The 18,618-nt window shown below is 51.4% G+C and overlaps 1 protein-coding gene across 1 annotated transcript in view; it reads right to left on the reverse strand.

Moving 5' to 3' along the window:
• The window catches only part of ATP1A3 (ATPase Na+/K+ transporting subunit alpha 3), a 48,499-nt gene continuing 29,881 nt past the window's right edge, over positions 1–18,618 (reverse strand). Inside the window, exons 12-23 of the mRNA XM_077336708.1 lie at positions 18,402–18,594; positions 15,630–15,805; positions 14,343–14,479; positions 13,145–13,295; positions 12,804–12,972; positions 10,935–11,089; positions 8,670–8,793; positions 7,285–7,430; positions 4,484–4,614; positions 3,927–4,028; positions 3,104–3,195; positions 1–1,470 (exon numbers count right to left, since the gene is read on the reverse strand). Of these exons, the coding sequence (XP_077192823.1) occupies positions 1,442–1,470; positions 3,104–3,195; positions 3,927–4,028; positions 4,484–4,614; positions 7,285–7,430; positions 8,670–8,793; positions 10,935–11,089; positions 12,804–12,972; positions 13,145–13,295; positions 14,343–14,479; positions 15,630–15,805; positions 18,402–18,594 (1,605 nt within the window). The 3' untranslated portion in view covers positions 1–1,441. The remainder of the gene's footprint in view (positions 1,471–3,103; positions 3,196–3,926; positions 4,029–4,483; positions 4,615–7,284; positions 7,431–8,669; positions 8,794–10,934; positions 11,090–12,803; positions 12,973–13,144; positions 13,296–14,342; positions 14,480–15,629; positions 15,806–18,401; positions 18,595–18,618) is intronic.

Here is an 18,618-nt window from a genome sequence, read left to right on the forward strand (position 1 = left end):
TTAAATATTCCACTTCTGGTTTTTATTTTGTTAAATTGTTTTTGTTGTTGTTGTTGTTTTGTATTCCTTGTTTTGGTTGATTCACATGACAACACTACCCCGAAACAGGAAAGGGAAGGTGGGACAGGACGGTATACATCCCCCCCTCCAAGCACAGGCTCCTCCTGTCCCCCCTCCCCACCCCTAAAACACAAAATAAGAGGGTATGTTGGGGGGAGGAAGGCGGTAACAAGGTGATGCAGCCACCTCACCCCATCCTGCCCCAAGGCAGAAGAGGAAGAGCAGACGCCACTGGGGAGGGGGCTATGGCTGTGGACCCCTCTGCCCTGGGCGGGTTGGCAAGACAGGAGCACTGGGAAAATGGCCACGGGGAAGGGGGGCGATGGTGTTGAGCACCAGGGAGGTGTTCCCCTTCCCCTCCAGGGGTTATTTTGGAATAGGAGGAGGAGGAGGATAACTTCCCCCTATGCAGACACACAGGGGAGGGAAAGGGGCAAAAAGCAGCTGCCTTGGTCCTAAAAGAGCAACTTTGTACATGCACAGAGGGCTCCAAGCTCCTGGGTTTTATTTACTTATCTCGCAGGAGTCAGAGTCAGGCAGGGAAGACAGGAGAGGGAAGGGTTGTGGAATCCTGGTGCTTTTTTCCTCGCTCCCACAAACACACACAGAGTGCCTTGTGCTCAGCACCCAGCACGACACGGGGTCCAGAAAACTGCAAGGGGGGGGGGGAGACTGCGGAAGCTTTGTCGGGCAGTGGGGGGGCTCGCCCACGTGTGGCCGCCATTCTCCCTCTCACACACGCACTCACACATGCACACACACGCAAAGACACACAGCCCTCCGTTGTGCAGCACAAGGAGGAGGGGAAGGGTCACCTCTCCAAGGTGGGGGGGGTGGGGGTTCAAAAGTCTCTACTTCTGCTAAGCGGATAACAGTAACCCTGTCACGGTCGGCTCACTTATCCGAGGCATTAATTTTTTTTCCCCTCTGGGTTGCCGCTGGTCCCAGGTTCGATTCCAGCTGGGGAAAGGGGGTTTAAAGAGGGAGGGGACGCTCCCAAAGGAGTATTTTGCAGAGATAAATCCATTTGGTGTAGCTCCCCCCCCTCCAATTTTGCTGTGGCACACAAGACCCTCTCCTCAGATTCATCCCCCAAAGAAAATGACGAAGAGGGCAGGGGGCAGGATCTGGAGGGGCAACCCTCCCCCTCGCCTCAGGTTTGGGACATGCAGGTGGGACGAGACAGAGCTAATTCCCCATCTCAGCCACCCACTGTTGGAGGGGCAGGGGGGGTTGGGAATGGGGAATCAGTTGGTGGCTTCTGCTTCTGAGAGGACGGTCCCGGCCAAACTCTCGTCGTCAGAGGGGCAGGTGGACTTGTGGAGGGGGGGGTGCCCAGCCCCTTGCAGGGGAGACACCAGCGACGGACCAAGGAAGAAGCTCAATAGTAGGTTTCCTTTTCGACCCATCCTGCAAGACAAAAATCAACCGGGGGGAGGGGATTAGGGCTGAGCCCATTTCCTCCCTCCCCCGTTTTTCCAATCGCTCATCCCGCCATCTTCCCCTCCGCCCCTTCATGCCGCCGCTCAAATAGTTCCCCAACGCCTCGGATGCAAACCAAAACATGCATCTTCTTTCCCATCGCAGCTTCCGGCCTGTTCCCGATTTTCCGGTGACGCTGGCGCTAGCAGGAAAGGATTTTTGTCTGGACGGGAAGGGGTGGGGATCCCTATCCTCGGATCGGTTGGCTCTGTCCAGATTTCTAGTTTTGTGCCAGTCTGGATTGTGGGGAGCAGGGGGATTTCCTTTCTTCTTGGGTCAGAGTCCAACGCACAGTCTTGGCTACTGCATCCTGGCTGTGCATTAGCGATCATTTGCAGGCAAATTGTGCAATGACAGTCATGTGCAAACTGTCGTGAACCTTGCCATGCTGATATTAGAGTAATTAGGTATTCTGCATTTGCTGGCAGGGGCTCATGGGAATTGTAGTCCATGGACATCTGGAGGACCACAGGTTGACTACCCCTGATGTAGAGGATGGAGCAGAGTTGTTCTCTCTTGCCCCGAAGGGGGACCGGAACCAATGGGATGACATTAATGCAAAAGAAATTCCATCTAAACATCTGGAAGAAGTTCCTGACAGTTAGAGCAGTTCCTCAGTGGAACAGGCTTCCCCGGGAGGTGGTGGATTCTCCATCTTTGGAGATTTTTAAACAGAGGCTGGATAGCCATCTAATGGCTGATTCTGTGAAGGTTCAAGGGGGTGGCAGGTTACAGTGGATGAGCGATAGAATCATAGAATCACATAGTTGGAAGGGACCTCCTGGGTAATCTAGTCCAACCCCTTGCACTATGCAGGATACTCACAGCCCTAAGGATACTCATAACATCCTGGGTCATCTAGTCCAACCCCCTGCATAGTGCAGGGGGTTGGACTAGATGACCCAGGAGGTCCCTTCCAACTCTATGATTCTATGATTCTTATTCTGGTTTCTGCTAGCTTAGCTTGAACAGAGTTTCAGGGGTGGCCCGGTATTATAAACGTTGTTGTTTGTAATCCCAGGGAGGCCAGCAGTTACATTCCACAGGGCTCCCCGGAGCCTCTCCAGTTATCTTCCTGTCCTTGAGGAGCAGACCGTGCTGATTCCCTTTCGATATCTTGTGAGGTTCTGTGGGAATGCACCTGGGTTTTGGGGCCAAGAGGTTCAGAGGGCTAGGGGGTGGAAGCATCTGAATGTTTGCGTGCAGCCCTCAGTTTTGGCCAAGAGTTTTCACGAGTTTGTTGTTTAGCCCTTTCATAAAGAGATTGCTGCTACTAAGAGTCTGCATACTGGGGGTGGGCGACTGGAATGGGACACAACCAGATGTGCAATAGCAATAGTTTGCAGACAGGTGGCGCCTCGCCCATCTGGAAGAATACATATCTGAACGACCGCTCTAAGGAGACAACAGCGCAAGAGCCAACACACTGCACGGGTAGAGCCTGGGACAGCTACTGACTCTCTCCATTAAGCCCCCCCCCAGCCTAAAGATTGTGCCGTACCTGCCCAGTTCCTGTCCATGCATGCGCATGCACACCCATGCCTCTTCACAACCCACTCACCTCCTGGGTTACGGCGCAGTATGAGTTTGCGGATTTCGTCGTACACGAAAATGAGGAAGCTGTAGGGGAAGGCGCAGAACCACCAACTGGGTCTGAGGAGAGAAGGAGAGGAGATCAGCATGGAGGAAGCAGAAGGTCAGATGGGTCTTCTGGAGTCTGAACCCAAAATCTCTCCGGAAACATGGCTTGCTGGAGACGGACATCCCTACTCTGTTCCACTGCATTGACCCCCTTTTCTAGCCTTTCTCAACTTTTTTGCTGTTGAGAAACCCCTGAAACTAGGGTTGTGGGCTTCGGCTTGGTTGTGGGCTTTGGCCGAAGCGCACAACCCTACCTGAAACATTCTTCAGGCTTCGAGAAACCCCAGAAGTGGCACAATTGTGCAGAATATAGTTGGGAAGCAGATCTGTGGACACGCCCACCTGGAGCCCCTCCTCTTCCCACCCCCTCCAGGCCCATCACCGGCCATTTGGGGAAGGAGGCTGGGTCGACATGACCATCTATGGTCCTTAAAAGGTAAAGGTATCCCCTGTGCAAGCACCGGGTCATGTCTGACCCTTGGGGTGACGCCCTCTAGCATTTTCATGGCAGACTCAATACGGGGTGGTTTGCCAGTGCCTTCCCCAGTCATTACATTTCTGCCGCTTACCACTCTGCGCCACAAGAGGCTCTTCTATGGTCCTATCACCCAATAAATATTTAGTACATTTTAAATTTCTATCAAAAATTAATTAACTCCCATCCATTCAGGAAACCCTGTTATGGCCATCAAGAAAACCCAGCATTTCACGAAACCCTGGTTGGGGAAGGCTGCCCGACTCACTTCAGGGGATACATTCTGAGTGCCACGTCCATTCCAGGACAATACGACAGGAAAGCCGCCAGGGCAGTCTCCTCAAAGAGACCAAAAATAAGGATCTTGTTCCTGGGGAAGGAGAGAGAAAGAGAAAGGAAGTGAGACCCCATATCCTTGTGGGTGTGCTTCATGCCTCATGCGCCTCCCCATCACCTCCCTTGTCTGATGCGCCATTTCTGCGCTGATGGAACATGTCAGAACACAAAGGGTTGCCAGCCCTGGAGATTTTGGGGTGGAGTTTGGGAAGAAGGAGGATTTGGGGAGGGGAGCAACCTCAGCAGAGCATAATGCCATGGGAGCCATCTTCCAAAGCAGCCCACTCAGGCCTGCCCATTTTCCTCAAACATTTGGTGGGCACCAGGAGAGCTGTTGGCAGGGGCCGCGGCACCTACAGGAAGCACATTGGGGACCCCTGCCTTCCAGCTGGAGATGCATTAGTCCTCCCCCAGTAACTCCACAATCCTTCTCTCAGGTTGCAGAATCGCAATGGTCAGCGTGCATTTTTAAATCCTTGAGGGTCTGACCTCATGCCCTGCTGGAAGACTGAATTCCGTCTGGTTTTGCAGATGATCAGGTCGGCCCACTGCACCACCACGATGCTGACGAAGAAGGCTGTGTGGCAGGTGAACTCCACCACTTTGCGCTGCTCGTAGGTCTGGAGAGAGGAAGAGGAGGACAGAATCAATCTCCCGGGTGGGGAGGACCCCAAAATGCCCGTCTCTCTGACCCTCATGCCCACCCCACACTCAACATCAGTGACGGATAGATAGCCTTAGGCGCCTGCCCCCAACCACCGAGATCCCATAGGTGCTCCTTTGGGATTCTAAAACAGGGCGGAGGCCACAACAGCAAAATAGCCATCACAGGACTCTCAGCCAATCACGAAACATCTGGGAGTGAAATCATGCAGAACTTTAACTCTTCAGCCCCTCAGGCAAAGGCTCGGTTTGATTGGATGCCTTTTACTATGTACAGCCAATCAGAAGGCCTGCTGGACAAACAACCCACCCAGGAAAAGTGTCGATGGGTGCCCCTTTGGGGACTCCTGCCCTAAGGGAGCAGGGTTAAGGTCTCCCTCTGCCTCCCTCCCCTGGGGACCAATTTTACAAGGGCTGGGGTTTCAGATCTTGCAACAACACCAAGACCGGCAGAGCTGGAAGAGGCCAGGTGATCAGTCTGATGACAATCAAGCCTCATATGTTCTCGGCTAGTGGAAAGCCGTTCTGTTAAATCCTGAAACTGTCGATCAGTAATTCTGGGGGGACGGGACCCCAGAGAGGAGGGGCCCCAACCCTTTTCAGGCTGCAGGCCCCTTTAGGATTCTGACACAGGGCAGTGGGCACAATGACAAAATGGCTGACTCCAGAGGCGGAGCCAACTGCAAAACATAAGGGACAACCACTTTTCAACATTCCACGCAGAAGCTCTGTTTCATAGGATGGCTCTTAAGCTGCACAGCCAATCAGAAGCTCTGCTGGGCAAAAGCCCCACCCACTTTCTGAAAGCACCTGTCAGGCGCCTGGAAAGCTGTTAGTGGGTGCCATGATGCCCATGGGCACCGTGTTGGGGACCCCTGCCCTAGAAGAACCCAGGAGTTGTGCCACAGAGTTGCCGGATCAGTGCAACGCCCTCCACATATCTTGTGTACCTGCCACTGAAATGTTGCTTTCAGCACTAGAAATTCTGGCCTGAGTGAAGGCTTAGATAGAGCAGCCTCTCACCCGGGATAAGTCCTTTGCCTTTGGTACAGGGGAAGGTCACATGCAGGCCTCTATTCCTCGGAGGGCCGCCTGGAGAGGACACAGGGCTATATCTCTTACTGTCCCAAGAGCACATAAACAAGGGGAAGCCACATCTGCTGGCCAGGGACCGCACCTGATCTCCGTACACACAATGCCTCTTATCTCCTCAATCTCAGACTTCATTTTCCTTCTAGAGGGAACCGGGGACACAATTCCATGGATCCAGTTTGCCCTGGCTGACAGCCAGGGTAGCCGGACCCCCTGGTGGAGGCACCAAGCCCTGCCCCCTGCTACCAATCACCTGGCCAGCGGGGGGGGGGGACGCTACCAATAGGAAGAAGAAGGCCTAGCCCACATTGCTGGCACCACACAGGAAGTGATGCCATCACATTCTGTATTTCCGTGCAATGGCCGTGTATTTGTGCAGAAACTCTATGGTATGGTCATATTTTTGCCCAAACACCAAAGCATTGCTAGCGTGATGATGCCAATCCTGTGCAGTGCCTCTGTTGTGGCCTAGGCCGTCTTCTTTCCACCAGTGAATCCTCTCCCATCCCCACTGATTTCTAGGAGGGAGGGACCTGGTAGCCCAAACCAGCGAGTGGTAGATCTTGTCTGAATGTCCCAAGGGCAAAAACCTCAGTTTCTGAGTACTGCATCTCAGAATTCAACAAAACAACCCTGCAAAACTGAAAAAAACCCCAATGTACTTATTCCAGAATGGAATGTACTATGAATGTACTATGGTTAAAAGTTTCTGTTGCAGCATATCTGCGTTTGGCTAATCAACAGAGAAGAAGAGGGGAATAGCCCCAAAACACAACGTCAGAACTATACAGTTAAAGGTTTTAATATCCATGTTTGTCATCAGACCAAACCTGTTCACAGTCCCCATTTTCATCAAAACTACCTCAAGAACTCCGAACAAGTCACTTTTAACAGGATGACTAACTATAATGACTAACAACGCTTATCCCAGTTGTAAGCTTGCAGGAAACAAGAGCTGACTTCCTCAGATAACAATGACAAAAAAGAAACTCTTCTACCTCATTATGGAAACAGAAAGTTACAGAAATTATATAAAAGCTTGTGCTGTGATAAATCATACAATCATAGAGTTGGAAGGAATCCCCAGGGTCGCCTAGTCCAATCCGCAGCAGAATGCAGGAAATTCACAACTACCTGCCCAGATGATCCCCCCACCCCACCCTCCAAAAAAAAAAAAAACCCAGAATCTCTGGGCAGTCTGGATTGGAGGAAATTTGCCTCCTGACTCCGAAATGTCCATAGGCATTTCCCTTCTGCCCACCCACTCACAATCTGCCTAAGTTCACAGAATCAGCATTTCTATCAAACGCTTATCTAGCCTCTGCTTAAAAACTTCCAAAGGAGGAGAACCCACCACCTTCCGAGAGAAGGAGAAATGTGCTTAATCTTTAAGGTACCGCTGTAGAAGTCCAGAAGTGGTTTTTAAATTTTTGCTGCAACAGATTCACAGGGCTACCCAAACAATAGGCCAGTTTCACCCAAAGCAGCTAAGCAACAGGGACTCCCTCCCTCTCTCGCTCTCCCTCTGTGCTTACCCACTGCTGCCCATAGGAATCCTCCAGGTCATTGACTGTCCGGTCGTCCCAGTTGAGGCGGATGCCAACCAGCACTGATGGAAGAAACCCATTCTCGGCCAGGATCACAAAGTAGGAGAAGAAACCTCCCAGCGCCTGAATCATTCCTGCAAAATAGGGTTAAGGTTGGGCGCTTCGGCTCGGTTCGGCCTCCTCGAAGGCCGAAGCAGCCGCTGTGTTAAGTCTGAAACTGTGGCCAGTGCAATAAATTTTGGTGTACATATTTCTGTAATGTTTTGAAACTATGAATATCAGGTCCTCATATTTTAAATTACCCTCCAGGATCTAAAAGGGTTAAGGGTCACTATCAGGAAACAATGTCCATTTGTCAAGCTAGAGTGAGGTTCGGTGGGAAGATTTCCAGGGTAGAAGCTTTTGAGCAGGGGTAGTCAAACTGCGGCCCTCCAGATATCCATGGACTACAATTCCCATGAGCCCCTGCCAGGGGCTCATGGGAATTGTAGTCCATGGACATCTGGAGGGCCGCAGTTTGATTACCCCTACTTTTGAGAGTCAGAGCTCCCTTGGTTTTTGTCTCTAAGGTGCTTCTGGACTTGGATCGAGCTCTTCTATGGCAGACCAACATGGCTACCACCCCGAAACAATATCCAATAGTTGTGTTTAACAATTAGGGCTGCCAGATTCATAAGCCAGCAGGGGATGGGAGGGACATTTTTTTGGGAGTAATGCAATGTGCTGATTGTATGCCTGGAAGTGGCATACATATGCTGGAGACCTCAGGTGGCAATGCTCTGGCTTTGGGGCAAAACTCTATGGTCGAATTGACTTCCACCCATACAAATCTGCCCAAAAAAAACAGAGTGTCACCTCCCAATGACGCCAACGTTCAAACATTAGTTCTATGAAATATTGGCACATCGTGTTTAAATGTGGCCTTCTTCTGGCTCGGGGTGTGTTTGTGGGGGAGTCTGGGGGGTGGATGCATCCGGAAAGTAGGGGACGCTTAGATGAGTGAGTCTGGTGACTCCATTAACAATATACTGGCAGTTTCAATGCTTCATTGTGCATATTCTACAAGTTTTGCATTTCTTCAAATCACTTTTGAAAAAAAAAGATCAAGAGTTCGGGATTTCAGGCAACGCCATGAAAAATCCATGAGTTGGAGGTTCCAGGTGACCAGGCCATGAAACGACCATGAGATGAGGGTTTCAAGTGACCAGGCAGGTGAGTTTTCCACATTTGGCCTACAGAACACACTTAAACCCCAGGCTTCCTAGAGCTGAAAATCAGATCTCAAACAGCAGCCTGGCTTTCTGCACCTTTCCCAACTGCCACCCTTCCTGTTCCCAGGCCTGTGGCAAAGACGCCCTGCCTGCCCCCCTCACCAATCTGTCCGTAGGCCATGCTGATCAGCCGTTCGTTCACCAGCTTGTCCGTCCTGGGGTTTCGGGGCTGACGCTTCATGATGTCGCTCTCAGCCGCTTCGTAGGCCAAGGAGATGGCGGGCACCTGTGGGCAGAGAAGAGAGAAGAATTAGAACAGGGGGTCCCTAGCCCTTTTCCAGTCTGTTGGCATCTTTGGAATTCTCACATAGCCTGGTTGGCGCAGACCAAAAAATAAAATAAAATAAATCTGCCCTGTGAAGCAGAGCCAGCCACAAAAATAGCTGCCACAGCTTATCTTCAGTGAAGATCAGCACAGCCAATTAAAACTCCAGTGGATAGTCAGAAACCTTTCCATGCAAAAGCTCCAGCATTCTTCACTGAGAGAGCCAGATGCTCAGGGGCGGCCATTTTGTCAAGCTGGCACTGTGGGGCGTTGGGCCTCTGCCTCCAGGCCTGGAGAATAAAGAATGTCCCAGGGCCATGATTTACGTTCACACTGACCGCTGGCTTACCCTACACATGTCAACCAGCTTTACAGCCTTGTCTTTTCCTCAAGATAATAACTTATGGAATTAGTTTTGAGTTTCAACAAAAAAGTCCCCCCCACCCTTGTAAGAGTTTTATGCTCCCCAGGGCAATCACAGGTGAATACTAGTTTTGTTGTGATGAATTCTATATACTATTAAATTAGATATACTATAATTTATTTATATTTTCAGTTGAAATATATTATTTGTTGGAATTATAAACATATACCATTTAGGAAGAATTCATAAGGTACCTTAGAAATAATTTGAAACAATTTATTTTTATAGTAATCTTTTATTTATGTAGACCAGCCTTTCTCAACTCTTTTACTAATGAGAAACCCGCTGAAACATTCTTCAGGCTTTGAGAAACCCCAGATGAGCTTCCGGGTGAGCTGCGGGCCCTGCGGGATTTGCCAGCTTTCCTCAGGGCCTGTAAAACGGAGCTCTTCCACCAGGTCTATGCTGATATGATCATATATGGTCATGTTGGCTCCCCCACCCAAAATGGCCACTGATGGGCCTGGAGGGGGTAGGAAGGGGAGGGGCTCCAGGTGGGCATGTCCACAGCTCTGCTTCCCAACCACATTCTGTACAATCATGTGACTTCTGAGGTTTCACGATGCCTGAAGAATGTTTCAGGGGTTTCTCAATGGTAAAGAAGTGGAGAAGGGCTAACATCTGTAAACCGCTCCGTGGGAGCGATAGGAATAAAATGCTAAGGGCAATGTGGGAGGAGAAAGGGGCGGGGCGTGTCCTGGATAAAAACTCGGAGGGGCCAATCAGGAGCCGCTTTGCGGCTCCTGATTGGCCCCTCCGAGTGTCAGTCAGGGAGGTGAGGGGGCGGGGGAAGAGCCTTCACTGCGGGGAAAGGAGCAGGGCTGCAGACGTGGCGGCCCTGCTCCTGTCAGTCCAAGAGGTGACAGGCCCAGGGGAAGAACCTTTGCCGCCCGGCAGCGAAGCCGGGACATCGGGGGGGTGTGGAAGGTTTCCGCGCGGCGAAAGGAGCAAGCCTGCTCCTTTCGCCGCCCAGAAGCCAAGAACTGGGGGGGGGGGGGGAAGAGCCTGGAGGGGGGGAAGGAGTTAGGCATTGCCCGCCCCCCTGGGAACACATTCAGCCTGGGGGGGAGGAGACAGGCCGTGCTCCCTGGGCACCTGTGAAGGCCTGGAGCGAGGGTAGTGTTGGGAGGGAGCCCTCACAGCTCCCTCCACCCCACAGCCACACCGTGGTCCCTCCTGCCTCCTCTTTCACTTTCTCTCCCTCTCCCTCGCTCTCCCTTTCTCTACCCCTGCCTGCCTACGTTCCCTCCTTCCTTCCCTCCCTCCCTCCCTTCCTCCCAGGGGGGGCCCTCCCGCACCCACCCACTGCCTGCTAGTGCCCGCTGTATTTTTCTTACAGTGGGCTTAATTTCTAGTAATTTAATAATTTAATGACCTATCGTTCTTCTTTTTCTTTTTGAAGTTGCTATATGTAGCACTTTGATGAAATGGGATATAATTAAATAAAACTTGGGGGTGGGGGACAACTCCAAGGTCTCACTGCCATGAGCTGCAACCTAGAAGCCAAGGAACAAGGTTTTGGGAATATCAGGGCAGTTCATTTTGGAGGGGAAATTTACCTCCAGTGGGTAAGTGTGTACAGGTATCCATCATATTTGGCAGCCAGGGTGGAATTCGAACCCATGCCTCCGAAGAGATTGGAGCCGGAGATGCCGGGGTTGGTTGGGGGAAGACTCACCATATCAGTTCCCAAATCGATGCAGAGGATGGTTATGGTCCCCAAGGGCAGCGGGATGTTAGCCATGATGAACAGCAAGAAGGGGGTGATCTCTGGGATGTTGCTAGTCAGGGTGTAGGCGATGGATTTCTTCAGATTGTCAAAGATCAGGCGCCCTGGCGGGAGGGAGACACATGGGCATAAAGGGGAGAGACGGGGGGCACGACTGGGGGGGCAGGGAAAGCAGGGGTCCCAAAAGTCAGAGCCAGGCAGATCTCTGGATCCCCTGGCATGGTTTCGGGAACCCCTTCCCCTCTCTATGCTGGGCTCTTTAACCCATCTGCCCCCTGCCTCCTCATGAACACATAAAGCTGCCCAAGACGGAATCATCACATCTGTCTGTCAGGGTCAGTCTTGCAGCAGCTCCCTCGGGTCTCAGATCTTTTGCATTGCCTGATCCTTTTAACTGGCCCTATCGGGGATTGAATTGAGGACTTTCTGCATGCCAAGCAGAGGCTTTGCCACTGAGCCACAGCCCATCCCTAACAAATGAACACATGAAGCTACCTTACAGTGAAACAGACCATTGATCTCTCCTAGTATTGTCTACTAGATGGGCATGGGCTCCCCAAGGTCTCAGGCGGAGGTCTTCCTATCACCCACTGCCTGGTCCTTTAATTGGGGATGCCAGGGATTGAACCTGGAACCTTCTGCGTGCCAAGCAGATGTTCTCCCTCTGACCACAGTCCTCTTTTTTGGGGAATAGGGGTATAAATATCTGAACATCAGCTGCTCCCTCTCGCATACAAAACCCATAAGGTAAAGGTAAAGGTATCCCCTGTGCAAGCACCGAGTCATGTCTGACCCTTGGGGTGACGCCCTCTAGCGTTTTCATGGCAGACTCAATACGGGGTGGTTTGCCATTGCCTTCCCCAGTCATTACCGTTTACCCCCCAGCAAGCTGGGTACTCATTTTACCGACCTCAGAAGGATGGAAGGCTGAGTCAACCTTGAGCCGGCTGCTGGGATTGAACTCCCAGCCTCATGGGCAAAGCTTTCAGACGGCTGCCTTACCACTCTGCGCCACAAGAGGCTCTATACAAAACCCATAGAGTAGTTTAATGCAGCCAGGACAAAAAAATGAATTGTCAAAGAACTTTCTAGAAAGGGTTTTTATTGTTTGGAAAGGTGCTTAGAAGAGGTCATAAGTGGGGCATGTCTATGCAGCTGTCTGAAAATGGATCCCTAGCCATCTGCTCTTCCCAGGGAAAGCTAGGAAGGGTAATTTGGAGAAGGGGGTAATGTTGGGCAAACTAGAAGAGAGATTGCTTAGCATGGTCAGCAAACTACACCCCCCAGAATCCTTTGGGAGAAGCCTTGAGGGCCAACAACAGGGCAGAGAGGCTGAGGCCTTCCAAGAGCCCTGCTGGATCAGAAGAGGGGCCCATCCAGTCCAGCATCCTGCCTCACACAGGGGCCAGCCAGTTCCTCTGGAGGGCTAGCAACAGGGCACAGAGGCTTAGGCCTTCCTAAGAACCCTGCTGGATCAGTCCAGTGATCCATCTAGTCCAGCATCCTGCATCACACAGGGGCTAACAACAAGGCCAGGAGGCAACATCAGGGGAAGGTTTTGGTCTCTGCCATTGCCTCCTGGCACTGGGAAGCAGAAGGTGATTGGCTCTAAACATGGCGGTCGCCTTCAGTAGCCCTGGCTCATAGCCACGGATGGATCCATAATCCGCAAATTCCCTTTTAAAGCTCTGAGAAGCCTCTAGGGTAACCATAAGTTGGCCATAGCTTGAAGATGCCTCCACCACCAAATGTCTACTAGACCTTGAGGGTGCCATCCCATCATGGCCTCTATCCTAAATCCACCCTTCTGCCACTTACCCTCTTCCACTCCGGTGACGATGGACGCAAAATTGTCATCCAAAAGGATCATGTCAGCTGCCTGCTTGGAAACGTCGGATCCGGCGATGCCCATGGCGACTCCGATGTCCGCTTTTTTCAGGGCCGGGGAGTCGTTGACCCCGTCTCCTGTGACAGCCACAATCGCACCCTGAGTGGGGAAGAAGAAACACACACCACCGTTCAGAAATGAATCCTGGAACGGTGATCCTGACCATCCCGTAGCTTGGACAAGCGTGATTTATACAAGGATGTCCTCCCAAGGGGGAGGCACAGTCTCAGGACCAATTGTGGGGGCACAGAAGTGGGCCTTCTTTCCTTACCTGCCGCTGGCAACCCTCCACAATGATCAGTTTCTGCTGGGGGGAGGTGCGAGCAAAGACAATTTCGGTATGATTCTGCAGGATCTCGTCGATCTGCTCTGCGGTCATGTCCTTCAGGTCCGTGCCGTGGATGACGCAGGCTTTGGCATCCCTGGGTGGGTGAGAGAGGGTGAGAAATGCTGCTCCACACCTGGGAATAGGACCCCCAGGCGACTGGGCAGGACTGTTGTTTGGGAAGAGTAGCGGATTAAGGTTTCCTTTCCCAGGCTTGCTCTGTACTCCTTTTTCTCAAGAACAATAGAAACCCCTTTCCTGATCAATGCAAGCATAGGGGGATGTGGAATCCAAAGCCCCCAGGAGTTGGAGAAGGTGTATAGGAAGGTGCTAAACATGAAGGTTCCGTAGGGAGGCCAACTTCCTGGTGGGACTTGGAGATCCAGCGTTGAGAGCTCAGCTCCCCCAGAGAAAACGGCTGCGTTGGAGGGTGGGTTCTCTGGCATTTTACTCCACTGAGGTCCTTGTCCTCCCCAGGCTCCTTCCACAGTTTCCAGGAGTTTCCCAGCCTGGATCTGGTCACCCTACTTGGTCACAAAGAACCTGGCAGTCTTGAGGCTATCATGCAGGGGTAGCCAAACTGGCTCTCCAGATGGCCATGGACTACAATTCCCATGAGCCCCTGGGCTCATGGGAATTGTAGTCCATGGCCATCTGGAGGGCCACAGTTTCCACACTTCTACTAAAGTAAAAATACTCTGCATGACTTGAGTTGCCAACCTCCAGACAGGGACCATAGATCTCCTGGAGTCAACTACAGTGTTCATTTTATTCTCACTCTTATTCCCCAGCACATTTTTTGGAAAAAAACCCTACTCTTTTTGTCCCCTGAACTTGGGCTTCCTCTGCGTGTGGAGTTAGCTCCACCTCCCACAGTGGCCATTTTGTGCCCCGCCTTCCCCAGCAGCCATTTTGTCATTGTGCCTGCCATCCTATGACAGAATTCCAAAGGCGCCTGTAGACTCAAAAAGGTTGGGGATTACTGCTCTATGACATTGCTCCCTGATACAATCCATCCCCTCCCCAAAGCCCATCTACAGTAGGGGCTAGGCCCTAAATCTCTGAATCCCAGACCCAGAATCCTTTGCTCCCCCTTCCCCTCTGTGCAATTCCATTTTTGGCTCCTCCCTCTCCTGTCTCTCACCTGGGGTTGACCTGACTGACAGGGATGTTCAGGCGGGCGGCAATGTCTTCCACCGTCTCATTGCCCTCTGAGATGATGCCCACGCCTTTGGCGATGGCCTTTGCTGTGATTGGGTGGTCACCGGTTACCATGATCACCTGGTGGAGGAGAAGAATGGGGGAACCAAAGGAAGGCTGTGAGGGGAAAGAAAACCTGGAGGACCAGCCCCCAAACCAGCCTGGGCTCCTTTTCAAGAGCTAGAAAGTTCAGGAGGAAGCCCAAAAGACAAAAATTTCCTTCCACATCCCCCCCCAAACACAGATTTCTTTCTCCAGCTATAAACCAGGGCGCATCCCCACAACTTAAAATTCTGCAAGAGTCATGTTGTTTATAGTGGGGTCATTTCCCAGCTAGCCCCATAGTTTTTGTGGGGATTCCAAACGGATGCAACTGATATTTATTCAAGTGCTTTCGGGGCCAAAACTATTTCTAGGGAAGTACCTTTGACTCAGAAAAAAAATAACTTTTTTAATCGTCCCCACAGAAAAAGTACAAATTGGAGGCAATTAAAGACATGTTGTCAGGTAAAGACACTGAAATAACTTCTGTTGTCAATTTTGCTTGAAGGGCAATCGAAACAAGGAAGAGCTGGGTGAATTCAGAGCAACTTAGGTAAAGATAGTCTCAATTGCTAGAGATAACGCATGCAAATTTTAAAATGTAATTTTGTTGATTCTTACAATTGGGATGTTTTAAATTCTATACAATTTTAATTACCAATGAATACTTTTATGTACATTGTAATTTGATTACTGGTCTAGTACTGTAATAAAGACATATGTTGTTGAAAAAAGACCACATGTGGATTCTAAGGAGAGAGCTGATGTTTCTCTCTTTTCCCCCCAGGGTCTGCCCTGAAGAAAAGCCCCAAAATACCACAGCTGCTTAGTTGCCATTGGCTGAACTACTCTGATGTCATAGAAGCTTGGGCCAACCAGCTGCCATGGAGCAAAGGAATTCCGGCATTCAGTTCTGTAAGACCCTGGACTGCCCTGGAATTTGATGAAAAGCACTATGGAAATGTTCTGAATTGCTACAGGTTTTGGAATTCAGAAACATTTGCCACCTGCAGAGATGCAAGCTTAGCACCAAGGAAGAGCTCTCTTGACACCCACCAGGCGCCGTGGGGGACAGACACACCTTAGCCCTGGGCCTCTCTGGAACGAATTCGGCCACCTTAGCTCAGGGCAAGGGGCCCTCAATCTGAGTTCTGGCCCTTAGGCTTCCCTACGTGCTCTGCCTTCCTACCTTGATGCCGGCACTTCGGCATTTTCCGACAGCATCAGGCACAGCCGCTCGGGGCGGGTCAATCATGGACATCAGCCCCACAAAGCAGAGGTTGTCGATGGTGAAGTTGACGTCATCACAGTCAAAGGCGAATCCCTTGGGGTACTGCTCTTCGGGTAGGTAGTAGTGGCAGAAACCTGTGCAAGGAGGAGACGGAGGTCTTGGGTGGCCCTTCAAAACTGGAATGGCCAGGTGCTGATCCGGGCATTCTGTTTGCCTCTTTAAGGATTTAGAAACCACCCCCATCCCCACCACTACAAAATACAGGCCAGTTCTCTTTCATAGGCTAGCACCTGAGATGTCACAAAATTCATCTTATCTTTTTTTGGGGGGGGGGGGAGATTCTTTTCCTTTCCAAGAAGAAGAAGAGCTGCTTTTTGATTTCCCGCTTTTCACTAGCTGGCGTTCCAAAGCGGCTTACAAATGCCTTTCCCTTCCTCTCCCCATAAAAGACACCCTGTGAGGGAGGTGGGGTGGGAGAGATTAAGTGAGAGAGCAGGTGTTGTAGGTGAGGGCTCTAAGAGAACTGCTTTGTGAGAAAAACCCTGAGAGAATGTGACTGGCAACAAAATGCATCAGGAGCTGAATTTGGTGGCCGTATTACGTCTTAGAGCCCGTCAAGATCCTCAGCAGCCATTTGGAGCTCCAACCTGCTTTAGTTCTTTGAGTAATTTTTTTAGAAGGAGGCTGTGGCTGAAAAATCACTGGAACTGGTGGCTTTTTAAAATTATTTCGCTTTTATGTATTTTCTAGCCATTGCTGGTTACTGGTCTAAAACAACTGCATTTTGTACTATTCGAAACAATGGTGAGGCCGTTCCCGGGGGTGAGAGAAGGCCGGCTCCCACCCCTGACCCTCCCCGAAGCCAAAAACGGCGTTCTCTCACCCCCGGGAGCGGCCTCGCCACGGCTTGGCCGCTCCTGGGGCCGAGAGAAGGCCAGCTCCCGCCCCCCCCACCCTCCCCAAAGACAAAAGAAGACGGCGCAGCCCCCTCCCCATTGGCGGCTCTCTGGAGCCTTCTCCCTGCTGCTGGAGCGGCCTTGCCGCGTCTGCGATGCGGCAAGGCCGCTCTAGGGATCAGGAGAAGGCGGCGCAGCGCCCCAGACGACTCACCGCGTCGGCTGGCAGTCCAGTCTATGCGGTGATTCCCTGGCCGGGTGAAGCAGCCAATGGGGAGCCGCGCAAAGCGCGGTTCCCCATTGGCTGCTTGGGCTGGGAAGGACACTTGGAGGGGCCAATCAGGAGCCGCTTCGCAGCTCCTGATTGGCCCCTCCGAGTTTTTATCCCGGACAGGGCCCACCCTAACTTCTCCCAGACAGCCCTTACTCTTTTATTCAGTCCGCCGCGGGGCTGTTTAAAGATGTGCACACAGTGACTGCTGTGCTGTTTGCATTCTTGTTCATGGACATCTGGAGGACCACAGGTTGACTACCCCTGTTCTAAAGCATTCAACCCCACTGAGGTCCTTCCCCTGAAATCCCCCCTCCTCAGGCTCCACCCCCTCAAAATATCCAGTTATTTCTGAACCTGGAGCTGGCAACCCTCTCTAGAGGTGATATCGTCAAATACTTGAAGGGCTGTCATAGAGAAGATGGAGCAGAGTTGTTTTCTCTTGCCCCGGAGGGACGGACCAGAGGCAATGGGATGAAATGAATTCAGAAAAACTGTTGGCTAAATATCTGGAAGAAGTTCCTGACAGTTAGAGCTGTTCCTCAGTGGAACAGGCTTCCTCAGGAGGTGGTGGGTTTTCTTTGGAAGTTTTTAAGCATAGGCTGGAGAGCCATCTGATGGAGAGGCTGACTTTATGAACTTAGGCAGATTGTGAGTGGGTGGGCAGGTAGTTGTGAGTTCCTGCATTATGCAGCGGGTTGGACTAGATGACCCTGGAGGCCCCTTCCAACTCTATGATTCTATATGGCACTATATCCCATGGAAGACCCTCCCTTTCTCAAATCATGCCTTTCTCAGACTTGGTCCCCAAATCTCCAGGAATTTCCCAACCCAAAATTAGCAGCCCTGTTTCAGGGTAGCTATGTTTATCTGTAGTACAGGGAGGGCTGAACTGTAACTCTCCAGATGGCCAGTGCTGGCAGGTGCTCATGGGAATTGTAGTATATGTCCATCTGGAGAACTACAGTTTTGCCCCCTTGCTGTAGTAGAACAGAGAGATTCAAGGCTAGAAGCCCCTGAGTGACCAGCAAGAATTTTCAGGGAAGAAGGTTCTGAGAATCAAAGCTCACATATTCAAATGCAGACTCTCAAAGCTCATCCTCCCCCCAAAATCTTTTAGGGGAGTATGAGCTTTGAGGGCCCCTGTTTGAAGATGAGAGCTTTGACATTTGCAAACTTCTCCTCTGTAAACTTATTGGTCTCTGAGGGGCTCCTGGATTCAAATCCAGCTGCTCTTCCATTAAAAAAATCCCCTAGAAGGATCTTGCTGGCCATAACATAACACACCCCTTCCTAAGGACACCACACTCTCTTCAGCTCAGTGCCATGGTTAAGAGTGGCAGCCTCTAATCCGGAGGCTCTTACATGGGGCCAACTGCATGACCTTGGGTCAGTGACAGTTCTCTTGGAGCTCTCTCAGCCCCACCCACCTCACAGGGGGTCTGTTGTGGGGAAAGGAAGGGAAGGTGATTGTCAGCCGCTTTGAAACCCCTTCGAGTAGTGAAACTGGGGTATGGAAAACCAACTCTTCTTCTTCTGGGTCTCCCCTGGGTGTCTCCCTACCCAGCACACGCTCTCCGAGCCCTCCAAGCTCCAGGTAGGCATTCTGGAAGGCCTCTTTCATCTCCTCGTCCAAAGGCTGCTCTTTGCCCTGGAGAATGATGGTGGTGCAGCGGTCCAAGATACGCTCCGGGGCACCCTTCATCACCAACAGGTAGCGGTTATCGTTGGGGTCCTCCGTCTCATGAATGGAGAGCTGTGGGAGAATTATAACAACAAT

This window comes from Paroedura picta, chromosome 5 (assembly GCF_049243985.1).
Source record: "Paroedura picta isolate Pp20150507F chromosome 5, Ppicta_v3.0, whole genome shotgun sequence".
Lineage (NCBI taxonomy): Eukaryota > Metazoa > Chordata > Lepidosauria > Squamata > Gekkonidae > Paroedura > Paroedura picta.